The sequence below is a fragment of the Zingiber officinale genome, chromosome 2B, assembly GCF_018446385.1.
Source record: "Zingiber officinale cultivar Zhangliang chromosome 2B, Zo_v1.1, whole genome shotgun sequence".
Lineage (NCBI taxonomy): Eukaryota > Viridiplantae > Streptophyta > Magnoliopsida > Zingiberales > Zingiberaceae > Zingiber > Zingiber officinale.
The window spans coordinates 81,643,512-81,662,672 of NC_055989.1; the positions used below are offsets into that span (position 1 = coordinate 81,643,512).

The window sequence follows — 19,161 nt, forward strand, 5'->3', positions numbered from 1 at the left end:
CCCCGGCTCAGCATTGTACTTGCAGGTCCACGTTGACAGAAGATCTATGCTCACAGAGTCTTCAACCAGTCAACGGGAACGTCATGTCCCCAGCGTCCATCAACTCAGTTCTCGGACATCATCAGATCACTAACCCACAAGAGAAACACCTGCAACCGTAAAGTAGTAAACATTGAAATGATCATACAACTTCCAGTGGTCATTATCGGAAAACAAAAAAATTGCACCACAACATCCTTGAATGAACGAGCAATTCTTATTTATGTTTATGACATAAAAAAACATAATTTAACAAAATATGACTGTGACAAAGAGAAAAGCAAATGATCCAACAAGTACATACTACGACTAAAAAGTTCTAAGACAGGTAAAAATAAGAAGCAATGAATGATAACACGCACAACCTACAAAACATCGTCTCTATCGTAATCTCTTCTAGTTGTGCCAATAGGTGCTTCATACCTTCAGTCAGTTTCGAGAGCTCTTGTTTCAGAAGTAGCTCAGTCGAGTTTGACAGATGAGAAGAGGTAGTGAACAAAACAGAAGGACGAAATGAATCCAATTGTACCAGTAGCAAGCATGACAGCAGTGACCATGAACAGTGAGTAGCCGAGGTAGAGTGAGGCAGACACAGGACCGCTCAAGCTCTTAAGATCGAATACTAGATAGTTGATCGAGTATAAGAAGATGTAGATAGCTACGGATCCTGAAGAGAAGAAGGATTTCCACCACCATTTCCAATCCTCCACACACAGATGCATGTAGGTCAGGACTAGAGAAACCTCCGCACAGACGACAATAAGGAGAATCAACACAATTAAGAGAAACCCGAAGACATAGTAGACTCGGCCCATCCAGAGGCTGGACATTATGAAGAAGAGCTCGATGAATAGAGTGCCGAATGGCAGAGTCCCGGCTCCGATAACCAGCAACCATGATGGGTACTTCTGCGGAGGGATCTCGCGAGGAATTTGATTAGTCCGGACAGGGAACTCAATATGTGATGCCTTGGCGCCGATGAATCCACCAGCAAGAGTAAGTGGGAGTGAGATGCAGAACCACAGCAGCAGCAGCACAATGAACAAGGAAATTGGGATCGCACCAGTACTATGGCTGCCCCAAAGCAGGAAATTCAATGTGGTGAGGATGAGGAAGGCGATGCCGGGGAAGAAACAAGCTACGCGCCAGGAAACAGCAATCCAACCAGAATGATTCCCTCCTTTGATTGTCTTCCACATCCTAACAGCGACATACCCTGCTGCAATTCCAAGAATCAAGTAGAAGAACAACATCCCCGTGACGAGGGTGCCCCGAGACGCCGGGGACATGAATCCAAGTGCGGCGAAGAAGATGGTGACAACTGCCATGCCAAGAATCTGCACACCATCACCCACCATAACGCAAAGCAACATTGGGTGGCTTGGGGCCCTGAAGACATCTCCAACAACAAGTTTCCAGCCGGAGAGCTCCTCGTTCATCTGCGCTTGCGCCTCCTTATCCAGCTCTTCGTACCGGGTAAGATCCCTTCGGACAGTTCTCAATAAGATCACAAGAACGATGCCGGCCAAGAAAGCAATCACCATTAATGAATTAAGGATAGAGAACCAGTGGACCTTGGCTCCCTCCATCTTCAAATAAGCATCCCAGCGAGAGGGCCACTTGATGTCACTCTCGACGAAGGCAACCTCGTAGGTGAAGGCTATAGGTTGGTTCTCGTTTACCTTCATGGCCACAGTGGTAGGATCGCATTGGATCTTTGCCGGGTACTTGTCATACATCTTCAAATTCTTGGTTTTCTCGAGATTGTGAAGGACGCTGCATGGCACGACCTCGAATCCAACCACTATCCAACCTACCTTTCCAGATCTCGACTTATCTGCAATCTGGATCACATCGGCTGCGTCACCAGTGGTTCCGACCACCCTCGCCACATCGGTCTCTTCGTACTTGTGCACCAAAACAGTGAACTTTAGATGATTGAACACGTAGTACGAATTGTCGGCTCTGACTCCGATGGGATAGCCCGTCCACCGGAGGACGAAATCGTCTCTCCTCGTGTACCGAATCGCCGGTAGGTTCTCGAGGATGACGTTGACCTGGTACATCTCATCGATCCGCTTCTTGAGGAGGCTAAAATCTTCAGCCGAGAGGGGATTCGTTCGGCAGACGAAGACCTCGGAATCGTTGGTGAACATCTTGAACTGGTAGGGAGAATTCTCGATGCGGTCTCCCATCAGGAGCTCCCCTAGATTCTCGGCGCTGTCCTTGATTCCCTCTTGAGGGTGGCAGAAGGGGAGACTGTAGTAGCTGAAAGGAAGCTCCGTCTCGATGGAGGTAAGCGAGTTCACCTTCACCGACAGGACCTCTCCGACCGGATACTCGTGAGGGTAGCTTCCGGGTAGATAAAACCCATCGCCTGATTGGAGGAACGCCAGGCAGCAGAGAACAAGGAACCAGAAGGCAGATCCGAAGAAAGATGTCATCTTGTTGCCGGATCCGGCAGCAAAACCCATCTCCAGTCGGTTTCTCTCGCAGATCTGAAAAGAAAATCTAGGACTTTTCTGAAGGCGATGGGTTTCGATTACAAAAATGGGAGAAAAATCAAGGAACAGAGCTAAGAGGAGAGATCTAACCTTAGCGTGCTTGCGTGCGTTTCTTCGATCGTAGATCCAGATCCACCGACGAAGGCTGCCGACAGGGTAAATTTCCAATCGAGGAGAGTGAGAGGAGAAGTGAGAAACACGAAGCCGTAATTTATGACGGCGATCGAATTGGAAACTTTATGTAAGGCGAGTAACTTGCCAAATCTATAATTTTATATTATTATTATTATTATTAATTATTATTCGATTCAAACTACCACATCATAAAAGCGAATGAACCATATTAATGATTACTAAATCCTAACATCTAATTAGGTAAATACCTATCCTTATCATCTAATTAATAATAGTCATTAGACAATAATGTAATGAAAGAGTCAAAAACATTATTTACCACAAACAAAAGGAAGGAGGATTTATAGACGTCAACAAAAAAACAAAAAAAAGAGAGCCAAAATGAACCACAAGTTTTAGCGTTCAGAAATCTACCTATTTGTGGTTTGGATAAAAGTGAAAGAATTAGAAGAGAAATTGAGGAAGAAAAGGAAAATAAGATCGAAGCTGAATAATTAAGAAGAATGCTGGAAAAAGGCAATGGGCATCCAACACAAATGGAAATGTCTCTAGGGTTTCCACTGGTGGCCGTGGCCGTCGACAAAAACAAGGGAAGTCAGAGTGCATTGCAATGGGCAGTGAGCAACCTCGTTCTCAAGGGACAGGTTCTTACTCTCATCCATGTCAAAGTCGAGAGTCACTCGTGTAAGTAATTAATCTCTGTCTCCCCTTCATTGTTTTCTTCTTTGCCATTGATAATCTCCTTTTTCCGTGTAGTACAGCGGTCGGCCACAAGGAATCCAAGAATCACAAAGCGAAAGATATCTTCCTTCCATTTCGTTGCTTTTGTTTGCGCAAAGATGTGAGTAGCTAGTGCAATTCTGATCTATCAACAAATTAATTATATTCAATCCAAACATAACAAAACAAAACAAAAAACACAAGTGTTTAATTTGTTGTTCTGATACAGATATACTGCAAGGACGTGGTGTTGGGAGGGCAAGACGTAGCTAAGGCTATTACTGAATTTGTCTCCCATGCTGCCATCGAGAAGATGGTCGTCGGTGCCTCATCGAAGAGTGCATTTGTCAGGAGGTTCACCGGCCACGACATCACCGGCAACATCATCAAGAAGGCTCCCAATTTCTGCAGCGTCTATGTGATCGCTAAGGGAAAGTTATCCTCCACTCGCGTAGCTCTGCTTCCAGCTCCGGCCAACTCTCCGTTTCGCGATCAGATTCTAACCGATGCCAGCTTCAAGCCCGATACCTTCGGTTGTTTTTCAAGAGGTTCTCTCTAGATAGATCTCTCTCTTTCTCTCTCTGAACTTCATTTCATTTGTATAAGAATTGTAAACTCCTGTATAGCGTCGAGTGACTTATTGAGGGAAATGGCATGGGCCGGTCAGAGCCCGCGCCATGATGAATCAATCAGGTACGTATAAGCTCGATTTAATTAGATTTATTAAAAGCTTTAAAGATGATGCTACTGCTTAATTACTAATGCAAACAAACAAACAAACAAAATATATAGATCGCGACCTTCCAACGCAAATTCGCAGACGGATCACTCGCTGACCGACAGTGTGGCATACTTCGCGTGGTCCGACGCCGACAGCAGATCATCGTCTGTGAGCTCTGCGAGGCCGAGCTGCGCTTTACCTTCGAGGGCATCCAACGCATCGGAAGGCTTCGATCACGACTTCGATAGGATCACGACGCCGTGCCGAAAGCTCAGTTCGTGCGGCCTCACCGGACCCGCCTTCGGTTGGATCGAACATGAAAGCGATGGAATAATGGCGCTGTCATCACCGACGGCCATGGTATTTTTTTTTTCAGTTTCCAAATTAAGGTGAATTATCTGAATATTATATTATGCAGGAAGGCATGGAAGAAGAGGTGAAGAGATTGAAGCAACAACTGGAGCAAACTATGGATATGTACAACAGAGCTTGCAAAGAAGCAGTCGCTGCTAAGCAAAAAGTCAGGCCACGTACCTTCATATAAATGGTATCAATGTCTGTACTGAACTCAATATATACTTGTTGTGTTGCAGGCAGCAGAACTCCAGTCTTGGAGATCGGAGGAAGAGAAGAGGGTCGAGGCGCAGACGATAGAGGATGCTGCGATAGAACTAGAAGCGCAGAGGAAATATCTACTCGAGAGGAAGCTAAAGGAGGAGGTGGAGGACAAAAGGAGAGAATTGTATTCCCTGTCACAGTTAGATATCCGATACCGGAGATTCTCAATGGAAGAAATCGAGATCGCCACGGAATCTTTCGCGGAATCACTGAAGATCGGAGAGGGAGGCTACGGCCCTGTCTACAAGTGCTATCTAGATCATACAAAGGTTGCCGTTAAGGTTCTTCGCTCAAATGCAACTCAAGACCAGGCAGAGTTTCAACAAGAGGTAGTTAACGAACACCTCGAAACTCCAAGAGCAAGAAATTAATTTACATACTAATTCCCATCGGTTTCTCATTCTTTGGTTAGATTGAGTTCGTGAGTTGCATCAGGCACCCGAACATCGTCCTCCTTTTGGGTGCGTGCCCGGAGCATCGCTGCCTTGTGTACGAATACATGGCCAACGGAAGCTTGGAGGACCGCCTGTTCCGGCGAGGGAATATGCCGGCGATTCCCTGGCAATTCCGATTCATCATCGCGGCCGAGATCGCGACGGGGCTCCTCTTCTTGCACCGCATGAAACCCGAACCGATTGTGTACCGAGCCCTCAAGCCAGGGAGCATCCTTCTCGACAAATACTACGTGAGCAAGATCAGCGATGTCGGCCTTGCGCGGCTGGTTCCGACCTCGTCGGTTTCCGGCGATGTCACACCGTCCGAGTCGACATTCTGCTGCTATATCGATCCAGAGTACCTCCAAACAGGGCCGCCGGCGGTGGAATCTGACATATACTCACTGGGAGTCGTGCTGATGCAGATTTTAACGGCCAAGCCTCCCGACGGACTGACACAACTCTTGCGCCTATCGATCGAGGAAGATAAATTCGCTCGAGTGTTGGATCCAGCAGTGCCCGATTGGCCGGTCAAAGAGGCACGAAATCTCGCCGAGATCGCTCTCAAGTGCACCGAGACGCAAAGGATTGGTCGGCCTGATCTTGAAACTACAGTGATGTTGGAACTCAAGAGGCTAAGAGATCTCGCAGAAGATAGCATGCTTTGCAAGGTGCAAACTCTTATCTGTCATGTTTGTTGTTTCTCATAGTTCAGTACTCAAATCGTAATTGTTTGGCAGGATAACTTTAGTGATTCAGTATGGACACCATCAGGGTCTGAAAGCTCAAGAACTAACTCAAGTGGATCATGGGCCACATGATGAAGAAGATCAGATGTTGCTTGAGAAAGGGTACCACAAAGATTGTAGTTTTCTTGTTCTTGAATAAATCATTAGTTCATAATGGTTTGTATATATATAAATTAATGATGGTCCAATGTATGTATGTCTCATTGTGACCTGGTCTGGTTTTTGTGAAGTTTGATTGTCAGAGGAGCAAGGGATGTGTAAATTGAACTTCTACAACTTGGTGAAGGAAATATTTGAAACGCCTTCAAGAATTGTAAAATCATCAAAATATCCATCAAGAGTTTGAAAAGCTCTAAATATTTTTGCTATTGAATTCTAATAAATTTTGTTTTCAATTTTAGCCACAGCAATCTAACAAGTACTATTTTAGCCACAGCAATCCAACATCAATGCCTCCTTGTCCCATTCTATGATTTCAAGTAGTTCATATACTTGTATTTTTGAATATGGGAAAGGTATAGTTCTTACTGATTTTGCCCCCACCTGACGCAGATCATGCAGGGGTGTTGTCACATATAAACCCAGGTCGATTGGCAAAGTCTATGTGATTTCATTTGAACTCTCTTGGGCACCCTCTGTTTGTATTAAACCACATAATATGAGTTTTCTTCAAATTGCATCATGTATATGCATGACAGAATACATAGCAAGCATGATATGTTGCAAAGGAAAAGCCGCCTCTTGAATTAGAGAAGTCAGATAGAGTGGCAACATGAGGGTCTACACTGTGTTAATCTTAACTAGTATATTTTAGCTAGTTCACCTGTATTGCTACTTCCTTCTGTTAAAACGACAGCAATTTGATTTTGATCGGCATTTTCAGGTTTCTCTTTTCCAGTAGGAGTCTTGGCTCCCCAATTGCACCTAATTTGCCTGCTTCCAAGCCATTTACCTGGAGATTAGAGATAACCCCTAAAATAGTCAGGAGAACTATTGGAATTACAGAAGCAGTAAATCCAACCCCTACCAGTCATGTTATCAATAGCATTTGAGCATCCTGCAAAAAATAACATGATAGTAAGGAGAAATAACGTGAATGAATTTTGCCGTTTCCATTTTGCCAAGAGTAAATTAGCTTCACATCGAATAGCCATGATAGGCATGTCCATGGGCCATGCCTGGCCAGCACACGGTATGGGCTTGATTGGCCTGTAAATTCTGAGTGGGGTTGGGCAAGGCATGGCAAAACGCCACATAACCCTAAATTAGTGCTTGAAGAAATAAGAAATCTAGAAGGGAAGTTTCTGTCAAGTAATTTCATTCATACCTGTTGGTTGCGAAATGAAACAAAGCCAAATCCTCTCGACCGCCCAAATTGACAAGTAATTTCATTTATAAATGCTAAATCTGAGTAGGATGAAAATATGTGCATCACAAGTGGCTAAGGCGGCAAGGCATGGGTAAAGAGATGCTCGGACAAGTCGAATTTTGACCCCAAGACTTCATGTGATAACACACCCATGCCTCAACAACCACACCCCAAGTGACCTCATGTGACGTATTGAGAAGCATGCAAAAAGTGTTGCGTCAGTGACCTCAGGACTTAAATCACCAACAATAATTTGGAAATGTCCTGCTCAAAATGAAAACAAAAGCATAGCAGGTTCAAGTAATGCACTGATCACGCCCAACAGAAAATGATGCGATCTATACCAGAAGTGCCCTCTCTTTGACTGCTGGCAAATGCCCAATTCACCTTGATTGCCTGGCCATATCTGAAAAAGCACAAAAAATATGAAAGATCTAAAACTAAAAATTTCCATAAAAACTAAATCAGGCAAACTAGGCCATGCATCTTAAATCTTAAGTAGATCTTACATCTGTATCCCATGCAGTGACATGATTGCAAGAGCTGCAGACCTTCGATCATGGTAATCAACAAACCCAAAAGAAGACTACAAAATATATACATGATCAGAAAGAGGCATAAACACATTAGGAGAAATTTGTCAACAGAGATGAACCAATGAGAGCAGATGATAGCTAATATTCATAGGAACAACATTCCAAGAATTATGTATTTGTTATGGACCTAGATCACTCAATGAGTGCTTCAAACATTAATCAAGCAATGATGATTCACCATCCAAGAAGTTCTCTTGCTTGGTTTGAGCGCCAGCAGAAAGAGACCATCCTACTGTCTCTAATGCGCATATGAACATTCAATCTGATAAATAAATCATTCATACAATTGGCCAAGCCATCATGTAAGATTGAGAAGAAGAAATTCTTGCAATATTCACTTACCCATTTTTGTTATGTATTTGTGCAAAGAGAGAGAGTTACGCATAAAATCATCAGAACCATGGACTTTCCTTAATTTCTTAAAATCTGTAAGGATTCTCAAGCTTTTTAATCAGAAGGAATCAGCCTGCAAACTCCTTCAGTATCAGCCAATACTGGTATGTCATGGGGAAATATAGTGAGGATTTTTCTGGAAACATCACTGCTCCAAAATGAAGGGGAGCCTTGGCACAATGGTAAAGTTGTTGCCATATGACCTTATGGTCACGAGTTCCAGTTGCAAAAATAATCTCTTACAATACAGGGTAAGATTACGTATAATAGATCCAATGTGTGATCCGATCCTTCCCCAGCATCCCGTATTGATGGGAGCTTCATGCACTTGACTGCCTTTTATCATTTCTCCAAAATACTTCCCCCCAAGCAGAACAATAATGTTGCATCTAACTGCACAGTATGAAATGTTCCCTCAGCCTCCAACAGTGTCATATTTGTGACATTATTCTCGTCAGAGAGCAACTAGAAAATAGCTGCTACTAGTCGCATAAATATTTTTAGTTCAAGCACCAGTATCCTCCATGGAGCTTATGATGCACTAAACTAAAAAAAACTCAACATTCACAAAGGCTAGTTCCATTGTCCAACAATCCCACTGGAGTGATAAGAAAATTATACAAGACTCTAGTAGTATAATACATAACAAAAAGAATAAGACTAAAAAATAAAGTTGGAGAAGCTTAATAGAATGTTAGTCCTTGTGTCATCAATATAAAACAATACCTAAACCACATGGATCACATCTTTTCTTTTCTCTTGTTTTCTTTTTGTTTGTTAATCCAGGTATCCTGGCCTTCACATCTTAAACAGTACTAGTGATGCAATCAAATGCAGATCATCTTAGCAAAACCATGGTCATAGATCATCATACAGAAAAGGGGAACTAAAAAATTCTGAAGATAAACAATGATTTGTCTCTAGCAACTTCAATATCTAATGACTACCTTGCCCACATGAACCACATCATAAAGATAATATTAGAGGTGCCAATAGAACGGAGATCATCGTAGACAAGAAACCATGCCTTGTAAATTCATATACTTAGAATAAAAGTTCCAGTACCTGGACTAACCAAAAAATATTCATTTTTAAAGCATTGTTCAAGGGGTTGTTGCCGGAGAACATCATTATGTTCCACCCAGAGAACTAATGTCGTTCAAATTTAGCCCTACTTTCAGAACCCTCTGCAATTTGAATGTGGCAACAAAATCTCAAGCATTGTAAATAAGCTTCTTAGGCACCAGGAAAGCATATAAAATTAATACAATACATTTAGGCACAAGTTTTTTTATCTGTATGCGAAAGAATTTGAATCTTTTCTACTCATTCCAGATATTAGCTTTCACAACCAAGCATAGGTCTGATTATAATAAACTAAAGAAAAATTACCTAGGACCGACAAGTTATAGCTTAATTATCATCTTCAACATGACCAACAATAAAAAAATCTATTAACATAATCTTGAATTTCCATCAAGAAAACAAAACGATGGCAAACAAAGAAGATTGTGGTTCGTAACTTCAATAAACAAAGATGACAGCCCAGAGAGTAGACTATTTTCCAAGGATGAAAACTTCAATAGTTTGGACTTCTGATCCAGGAAAAAACCTTTTCTTTCCTGATGAGTTTGCATCCTTCAAGTGGACCAATACTTTGGAAAACTTCTTCAAGCAGGCTCTCTGTCACATTTTGATGGATATTGCCCACATATCTAATAAAATAAAGAAATAAAAATGATATCAAATCAAACTGAAATATTTAAAGTGATGTTTAAAAAGATTTAGGATATAAGAATTCCTGCAATAATGTCTTACTAACAGAAAATATATCCTGAAGAAGTCAGAAGTTAGGAAAGACTAAATGTGCAATCTTAGAGGACATCAACCAAAATCGTCCATTGGGAAGTCACTATCATAATGCATATGCTAGATATGTGTAAGAAATGGGCTAGAACATTGAATAAAAATGGGACAAAGAAAAGTAAAAGGTGAACCAAGAAAAACACTACAAAAGGCACTCACACACTCTGGAATGTAGATGGATCAAACCCGGGGGAAGATTGCCACTTGGAATAGGTTCCATCTGCATTGAGAGACAGAGAGACTATAGTTATCCTAATAACTAGAGAAAGAGATAAATTAAGAAAATAGCTAATAACAATTAGAAATGAGATTCCAATTTGAATCCTCTTATACAAGGAAACTAACAAAAGGCTCAAAAATTTCAAAGATGCAAATCAAATTGAACAAAGAAAATTTTACTACATACTCTGATCATAAAGGAAGTCAAATTATAAAGCAATTAGTAAAACAAAAGCATGGGATGGTAGTGGAAATCCCTTTCCAAGTGAAGGTAAGGCTTAAAATGACAACCCTACATGGAAACACATATAAGTGGGAACCACACCTACCTCTTGTGTTTTGGAGTATTGAAGTTAATATTACATGCAATTAGAGTTTAATATAGTAGACTGAATAAGTTGCCAACTCTGTTATATTGACTTGTTATGTAAGTACTAGCACATCTAAAGACTGAATGTGTAGATATATAATTTTGTAAGAAAATCCCCTTGAAATCCAGAAAAGCATGCAAAAAACAAAAAAAACAAAAAAAAGAGTTCACTCAATCAAAGGAGTGGAGAAAGGATTTAAATCATTATGGAACATGGAAAATCAAAAGACCAGTAGGATGGTCTGAGGAATAATGGTTAAATATAAAAGTGAATAAAATTCTTTAGATAGAAGTAGATGAGGTTTCAGCCAACTGAACATAAACATAAAAAGAGTAAAGAAAAATTTAAAAAGATCTACTGCCACAGACGCAGCAAATAATGACTAGAATACAAGAAAATCATCATCCAATTGTTCAGTAAAATGAATGTCAAACAACAGAAAGTTTGTTCAGACAATTTGAGTGACTAAAGTGAGTATGGAGATAGATGGCAACAAGATTACAAAGGAATGGATATTATGATAGAAGAGTGTAAATATACTCATAAAGTGGTTAATAATCTCTCTTTGAATAAAGGAATGCATGTACCAAGTGATACTGGACTAAAAAGGGTTTGAGTTGAGTGCCCTAGTTCTTGTAAGAACTTTGGTAGGAATTAGCTTATAAATATCCTTATGATATAAATGGAAATCCTACATGTACTAATCTTCAAAAAGCTTATTTATGCAATTGATAAAAATTGTTATGGTACCATTTTAGATAATATATATGGAAGTGAGCAAGAAGGCAAGTTTCAAACCCGGTACCTTGGCGACAACTTCCAAGCTCTTACCATCTTGTATAGATGGCACCTACTAAAAATTATTGTGATATGTTTATTGCCTTGTGCGTATAAGCTATTTAATCGAATGCACGGGCATTCTTACTAACCAGGACAGGGGCACATGAAATAACCTCAGCATGAGCCAAAAGTACAAGGTTAGAAAAGAAGTATAAGCTAATTATCCAGAAATAGAAATGGTTAATTGATTATAAGGATTAGAAACAACAAAAATGAAGATACGATTATGTCCTTTGCAGATCATGACCTGCCAAAAGTTGTCCAATGGAGAAATTCCGAGCATTTTACCCTTGATTCTGCAACAATGTCTAATTTTTAGCATACGCATTTGCAGAGGAAAATTAAGTTATGCAATTCGGAAGCAGTGATTCATGAATGTGGTAGATATTTCAGGCTTTTGAAATGTCACAAGCAGGCCCGGCTCAAGGCATAGGTCATTAAGACTTATGCCTAGGGCCCCAATTTTATTGGGGTCCATTGATTAATTAATTAAAGATATTAAAAAAATTAAATTAGCATGATTAATATTAATTAATTATAAATGTCTTGCTAATTCATTAATGACACTTTGTCAATTAATTCATTATCGATTCCACTTCCTATTTATACATTGTAGTTATCTTTATTTCCTCATTAATTGTCTACCATAATTTTATATGAGATTTTATTCTGCCTTAAATATAATTCATTTTTAAATTGACATATTTCTTTCTGTTTTTATTATTAATTCTCATTTTATTTTGCAATTAGTAATACTATTCTTATAAAACCTAATGAATTCTTTTCTCCTCAATATTTCTTAAAAATCCTAATAGTTCTCTCATCAGTGTATTGTGCCATTTTCTTTTTTTTTCATCATGGATTTTTATGTTTCTCATATTTCTTCCTCGCTCTTTCTTTTTATTTCTTGATAATAATATGAATTAGAGATTTTTTTATCATAAAATACAAAGTAAAATGCATTAACAAAATTTTTTTTTTTAAAATTAAAATTAATAAAGTCTATTTGACATTCTAACTAAAAAAATTGAATAATTTAATAATTTTATTAATAAAAAATAAAATTATTATCAAAATGCCCGTCAGAAAACTAAATTTTATATCAAAAATTAGTTTTTTAAAAAAATAATATTTAATTCTTTTTAATAACTAATTTTAAAAATATTTTTTTAAATTATTATTTTCTGTCCCAAATCTAAATGAAAAATGTTAAAGAAAATTAAAAATATATTAAAAAATTTTGTTTTTTAATTTTTTTTGCCTAGGGCCTCAAGGAATCTTGAGAGGGCCATGGTCACAAGCGGTTCCTCTATATTGTTCTTCCGGATTTAAATGATGATCGAAATCCTCAATTTTCATTAAAATATTCTTCCTTGAATGCCTTTGCCTTTGCATTTGCGAAGGGCATAGATGGTCAAATGAATCTTACCAATAAAAATGTACAACTTCGAGACACAGTGACAAAAGATGACCTTTGAATTTAAAAAATCGAGAACAATCCCTGCTCAACCCAATCGTTATCTAAACAGAAAGATAACAAAAGGCAGTCACACCTGAGGCATGGCGGCAGCCAAGACTCCAGAATGGTAAAGCTGCTGTTGCTGCTGCTGGAGCATCACCTTCTGCATCAGGGGCTGCTTCTGCTGTAGGTTCAGCCTCTGGTTCATGTCGAACTGATCCAATGGAGGGGAGACCTCGGGATTGGCCGATCGAGGGAGAAAGGTGCGGATCGGCGACGATCATAGGGTCGAGATGTAGGGGCGCAGAGGGGATGGGGACGAGGACGAAGGAATCGGAAATGGAGGAGCACCTCTCTCCGCGGCGTGCTCCGCTCTTCCGGCGACGAGAAGAAGAAGAAGAAGAGTTTAATAAATTTTTATACAACTAAAATATATTTACGAAGTAACAAAAATAAAAACAATTTTAGAGGCTCATTTTAAATAATGACAATAAAATAATAATAATAATAATAAATTAAGGAGGATTTTTGTGTAAAGTATCCACCAACCAACACTGAAAAATTCCAATTTCCAAACCAACCGAAAAAAACACAAGGCCGCCAACAGTAATGGCACTAATTGTGACCAACTTTATTTTTTTTAAATTTTATTCTATTAGATTTGTGGGTTGGTAAAAGTTGAAGCCGTTATTTCAGTGGCTTTTTCAGACGGCTCCATGTATTATGAAAGGGATGGTCTAATGGCCTTCTTAATAGGGGCATGATAAATTCTGAAATGAATCTCTGGTAGTGGTTAAGATATAGATTATTGTCCTATTAGATTATAAACTCAAAACTCGGTGTATTTGAATATTTTTTCTTTTTATATTTTAATTATTATATTAAAATTTAATAATTATTTTTAATTTATCTTTTCTATATTAATACGACGGATTTATAAAACACTTAGTGTTTGGTAGGGTGTAATCTGCCTTGTAATGTAATCCTGATTACATTACAAGGCAGATTATTTTATTTGTTTCACTTTTAAATTTGTAATGTAATGTAATCTGGATTACAAAATATAGTAAAGTTTTGTAATCCAGATTACAAAGCAAATGCTATGTAATCCGATTACATTACGAGGTTACCGTCCCACCAAAATTTAAATATGTTCGGCAGCCTCAGCGCCGATGTGCCGCCGCTGGAGGACTGGCTCGGCTCGACCCGCCTGATCATCGACCAGATGGTCGACCAGGCCCCCGAAGGGCTGGAGGTGCTGCGCGGCAACTCCTCCTATATCTATGACGGCAAGCGGCGGCCGGTAGCTGCCGCAAGCTCCGGCAGAAGTGCGGCGACCGTCAGTAGAGGTCGTAGGACATTTTTGTCATTTTGTAATAATACAAATTATATTCCTGATAAAAAATAATAGATACCAAACAAAAGAATGTAATCATCCTTGTAATCAAATATTACATACATTACATTTCCAAACGTAGTAATGTAATCAAGATTACATTACATTACATTACAAATTTGATTACATTACAAGCTAGATTACATTACACCCAACCAGTTACGTAACTATGTTTGGTTGGGTGTAATGTAATCAAATTTGTAATGTAATATAATGTAATCTTGATTACATTACTACGTTTGGAAATGTAATGTATGTAATATTTGATTACAAGGATGATTAAATTCTTTTGTTTGGTATATATTATTTTTTATCAGGAATGTAATTTGCATTATTACAAAATGACAAAAGTGTCCTACGAACAGCGCGTAGACCGGGAGCGTGCCGCGCGGCGGCTCGTCGTAGAGCCGGACGCGGCCGCCCAGCAGCGCGGCCAGGGCGGCGTCGGCGGCGAAGCGGGCGATCAGGCCGGCGCGGAGCGCCAGGAGCGGGCCCGGATCGCTCACGACCGCCCGTCAACGGTGACCTCGTAATGTAATCGGATTACATAGCATTTGCTTTGTAATCTGGATTACAAAACTTCACTACATTTTGTAATCCAGATTACATTACATTACAAGTTTAAAAGTGAAACAAACAAAATAATCTGCCTTGTAATGTAATCAGGATTACATTACAAGGCAAATTACGCCCTACCAAACGCAGCATTTTTTAAGGATAATTTTGCTGCATGCAGTCACTATTAGTAAATAAATTTTTGCATGCAGTCCTGATCCATGAAAATCTTTGTTTTTACTCCCTAGTCAAACATCTTTATCTAATTGTCCATGATATTTTTAGGTACAAAAAGTCTAAAAATCAGTATAAATCCTCTTAAATTGAGTATATTAACTTAGAATCTATTATATTTTCTATCAAATTGAGTACGATTCTTTTTTCACCTCAAAATATACTCGATTTTAGTTTAATGTGCTGAATTTAATAGGAATTATACTCATTTTTAGATTATTTGTACCGAAAAATATGAGGGTTAATTTCGATAGAAAATATACTCGATCATATTATAGAGTACTAGATTATAGTGTAAAGTGCTGAATTTAATATGAATTATACTTATTTTTAGAATTTTTATAATTAAAAAATAAGAGGGACAATTTTGATAGAAAATATACTCAATTTTTAATATAAAGTGCTAACTTTAAGAAGAATTATACTCATTTTTGGACTTTTTTTACTCAATTTTAAAATTTTTGTACCTAAAAAATTTGAGGGGCAATTTAGGTATCAATATTTACATAAGGAAGTTAAAACAAGTAATACTTTACATGCAGGGAGTGGAAACAAAATTTTTTGGACATGTATATTACATGCAAAGTTAACATTGTGATTAGAGATTTTTCTCTAATTTATCGATTTTTTAATCATGTGATAAAATCTAAAATAATATTTATACCTATTATAAATTGAATCATGCCTACCTATTAACAAACCAAATTGAATCATGCCTACCTATTAACAAATCCTATTGTCCGAGTACCAACTCCACTACATGTGGAGCAACAATTGCTAAATGAATTCCATAGCTGAATTAAAGCCTTTATTAGGGATGAATAAAAATTCGATAAAATTAAATTAATTGAGCTCCTAATGAATAAAAATTCGGTGAAATTGAATTAATTGAGCTGAATTGACTTAATTTAGAAGTTCAATTCGGTTAATTTAATTTTTATTTTTTTAAAAAAAAATTGATTTAGTTTTCTGTTAATTGAGTTCGATTTTAAATTTTATAATTCAATTAAATCGAATAAAAATACTAATTTAATTTTTTATTTTAAAATATAATTAATTAAATAAAATATTTTTTTAATTAAAATCGAATGAAATTTTAAAATTTTAATTAATTTAATTAATTCGGTCAAAAATTAAATTAACAGATATTTTATCGCTTCGGTTAATTTAATTTTTATAAAAAATTAGATGGATTTAATTGATTAAAAAAAATAATTTATTTAATTTTTGAGAAAAAATTGATAGATTTAATTGATTAAAAAAATTAATTTAATTTTCAGTCTATTTAATTTTGACCGAATACTTAGCTCAGATTTCTTCAAAATAAACAAAAAAACAGAATTCAATTTAGCTTCGAATTGTTGTGTCAACCTCTCTCTTCATTACCAACTCACTTCCCCTCTACCTTGTTTCTCCTCCTCGGCCCACGGATTTAGCCTTTCAAAACTATTGACTATTAATTAATCCAACTGTTGTGGTGTTGCTTATCTAATTAATTAATAAATAATGATGGTCGTACTCAACCACCAAACCTTAATTATAATAATAATTGTACTCCGTTGTCTTAATAAATTCATTCTATAAATAGAGGCCATGCTTCGTTGAGGCATTGCATCGAGCACCGCAATGACGATCTCCGTGGCCAGGTTCGCCGCCCTCACTCTCCTCGCCGGCGCCTCCGCGTTTCTCGCCAAGTCCGGACAATCTCTGGCTGTGGTGTCCATTCCTCTCCTCTTAATCGTCGCGTTCGTTTTGTTCTCCTCCTCCTCTGGCGGCGGTGGTAAAACTCCACCTGGACCTGTCGCCTGGCCCATCTTTGGCAACTGGCTCCAGGTAGGGAACGACCTGAACCACCGGAACCTGGTGGGCATGGCCGAGAAGTATGGTGGCGTGTTCCTGCTTCGGCTGGGGGTGCGGAACCTGGCGGTCGTTTCCGACCCCAAGCTCGCCGCCGAGGTGCTCCACACGCAGGGCGTGGAGTTCGGCTCTCGCCCGCGGAATCTGGTGTGGGACATCTTCACCGCCAGCGGCAAGGACATGGTGTTCACTGAGTACGGCGACCACTGGCGCAAGATGCGGCGCATCATGACCATGCCCTTCTTCACCAGTAAGGTAGTCGCGCAGTACAAGGGGATGTGGGAGGAGGAGATGGACGCGGTGACGGAGTGCCTGCGGGCGGCGCCGCCCGCAGGCGTCGTGGTCCGCCGCCGCCTACAGCTGATGCTCTACAACATCATGTACCGGATGATGTTCGACGCGCGGTTCGAGTCGGTGGACGACCCGCTGTTCCAGCAGGCGACTCAGTTCAACTCCGAGCGGAGCCGCCTCGCGCAGAGCTTCGATTACAACTACGGCGACTTCATCCCCATCTTGAGGCCCTTCTTGAAGGGCTACTTGGAGAAATGCAGGGACTTGCAGAGCCGCCGCCTTGCCTTCTTCAACGACAACTATGTCCAGAAAAGAAGGTAATTTGCCAAAATCGTTGAAATCTTTGCAATTACCAACCAAAAGACTCAATTTTGACTTAAAATTTTCGATTTGGGAACAGGAAGGTCATGTCCGCCAGAGATGGGAGCAGCGACCGGTTGAGGTGCGCCATGGACTACATCCTCGAAGCAGAGATGAACGGAGAGATCAGCTCCGATAACGTTATCTACATCGTCGAGAACATTAACGTTGCAGGTAATTATCCAACCGAGTTACGAATTGGGCGTAAATCGATCTTACACTTGTATTTGAATTGATCGATCGATTGCAGCGATAGAGACGACGTTGTGGGGAATGGAGTGGGCGCTGGCGGAGCTGGTGAACCACCCGAGATGCCAGAAGCGGCTCCGGGAGGAGCTCCGGCAAGTGCTGGGCGAGGATCCAGTGACAGAGACGAGCCTGCCGCGACTGCCGTACCTGGAGGCGGTGGTGAAGGAGACGCTCCGGCTTCACTCGCCGATCCCGCTTCTGGTCCCCCACATGAACCTCGACGCAGCGAAGCTGGGGGGGTACGACATCCCCAAGCGGACCAAGGTGATCGTAAACGCGTGGTGGCTGGGGAACAATCCGGAGTGGTGGTTGCGGCCGGAGGAGTTCCGGCCGGAGAGGTTCCTGGAGGAAGAGCAGGAGGTGGATGCTGTGGTGGGCGGGGGGAAGGTTGACTTCCGGTTCCTACCCTTTGGGGTGGGCCGGCGGAGCTGCCCAGGGATCATACTGGCAATGCCGCTGCTGGGGCTCGTCGTGGGGAAGCTGGTGAAGGAGTTCGAGATGGCGCCGCCACCGGGGATGGAGAAGATCGACGTGACGGAGAAGGGAGGGCAGTTCAGCTTGCAGATTGCAAAGCACGCCACCATCGTCTTCCGCCCAGTTCCGGCGGCGTGAAGAAATCAACTAGATCCCGTCGTCGACTGTTCTTCGACGGCAAATAATCCAATCACATAAATTCTCTATCTATATACAAAATGATATATTAAGAATTTTTATATTGAGTATCTCCATCTTCATATATGTTATTCCCCAAAATAGTGAATTTCTATCAACGATAATCCTGTTCATCAATTTTTCGATCATTCTAAAAGCGAGAGGATTTGGATTTGGATTCGCTGTAAATTTTAGCTAAAATCTCCGCTAAAATTCTATTTGTTGGATGAGGGCTGCTCCCCCCCCCCCCCCCCCCGGGGTCAACCCACCTCCCCTCTCTCTCCCAGCCAAAGGTCGCATGTACCCCCTCCACCTCCCCTTTTTATTTTTTTATTTTTTTTTAAATTTCATTTAATTCTGATTTTATTTTTATTTTTTAATTAATTTTATTTAAAAATAACTCTCATACAATTAGATTTTTAATTTTATTTAATTTTACTTTTTTAATTAATTTAATTTATTATTTTTTATCAATACTTTATTTTTCAATTTTATATAAATTTTATTTAGTTTTTATTTTTTTAATTAATTTAAT

The 19,161-nt window shown here is 39.8% G+C and overlaps 3 protein-coding genes and 1 pseudogene across 6 annotated transcripts; 2 read left to right on the forward strand and 2 right to left on the reverse strand.

Annotated features, from left to right (window-relative positions):
• Positions 1-237: 237 nt before the first annotated feature.
• On the reverse strand, positions 238-2,766 carry LOC122046033 (transmembrane 9 superfamily member 11-like). 4 transcript variants are annotated; one of them, XM_042606518.1, is made up of 2 exons: positions 2,634-2,766; positions 238-2,537 (listed from the first exon to the last, which is right to left on the reverse strand). In XM_042606518.1, the coding sequence occupies exon 2, from the start codon at positions 2,511-2,513 to the stop codon at positions 501-503; it is 2,013 nt and encodes a 670-aa protein (XP_042462452.1). In that variant the 5' UTR covers positions 2,514-2,537; positions 2,634-2,766; the 3' UTR covers positions 238-500. The 4 variants fall into 4 exon arrangements, with proteins under 4 accessions (XP_042462452.1, XP_042462453.1, XP_042462451.1 ...); XM_042606519.1 differs by having other exon boundaries at positions 238-2,550; XM_042606517.1 differs by having other exon boundaries at positions 238-2,556.
• Positions 2,767-3,181: 415 nt separating this feature from the next.
• Positions 3,182-6,188, forward strand: LOC122048387 (U-box domain-containing protein 52-like). Its single transcript, XM_042609958.1, has 8 exons — positions 3,182-3,322; positions 3,628-3,946; positions 4,025-4,091; positions 4,191-4,479; positions 4,538-4,639; positions 4,713-5,066; positions 5,150-5,842; positions 5,912-6,188. The coding sequence occupies exons 1-8, from the start codon at positions 3,182-3,184 to the stop codon at positions 5,990-5,992; spliced, it is 2,046 nt and encodes a 681-aa protein (XP_042465892.1). The 3' UTR covers positions 5,993-6,188.
• A 460-nt stretch (positions 6,189-6,648) lies between these two features.
• On the reverse strand, positions 6,649-13,500 carry LOC122049234 (annotated as a pseudogene).
• A 3,327-nt stretch (positions 13,501-16,827) lies between these two features.
• Positions 16,828-18,751, forward strand: LOC122046034 (cytochrome P450 CYP73A100-like). The gene is made up of 3 exons (XM_042606521.1): positions 16,828-17,683; positions 17,767-17,900; positions 17,977-18,751. The coding sequence occupies exons 1-3, from the start codon at positions 16,845-16,847 to the stop codon at positions 18,585-18,587; spliced, it is 1,584 nt and encodes a 527-aa protein (XP_042462455.1). The 5' UTR covers positions 16,828-16,844; the 3' UTR covers positions 18,588-18,751.
• The last annotated feature ends 410 nt before the right edge of the window (positions 18,752-19,161 follow it).

Bases quoted from the DNA above. Each gene is read 5' to 3' on its own strand.
- LOC122048387 (XM_042609958.1), top strand. From the start codon at position 3,182: ATGCTGGAAAAAGGCAATGGGCATCCAACACAAATGGAAATGTCTCTA. The intron at 4,092-4,190 runs GTACGTATAAGC...CAAAATATATAG, and splicing joins CGCCATGATGAATCAATCAG to ATCGCGACCTTCCAACGCAA. The intron at 5,843-5,911 runs GTGCAAACTCTT...ATTGTTTGGCAG, and splicing joins AAGATAGCATGCTTTGCAAG to GATAACTTTAGTGATTCAGT.
- LOC122046033 (XM_042606518.1), bottom strand. From the start codon at position 2,513: ATGGGTTTTGCTGCCGGATCCGGCAACAAGATGACATCTTTCTTCGGA.
- LOC122046034 (XM_042606521.1), top strand. From the start codon at position 16,845: ATGACGATCTCCGTGGCCAGGTTCGCCGCCCTCACTCTCCTCGCCGGC. The intron at 17,684-17,766 runs GTAATTTGCCAA...ATTTGGGAACAG, and splicing joins AACTATGTCCAGAAAAGAAG to GAAGGTCATGTCCGCCAGAG. The intron at 17,901-17,976 runs GTAATTATCCAA...GATCGATTGCAG, and splicing joins CGAGAACATTAACGTTGCAG to CGATAGAGACGACGTTGTGG.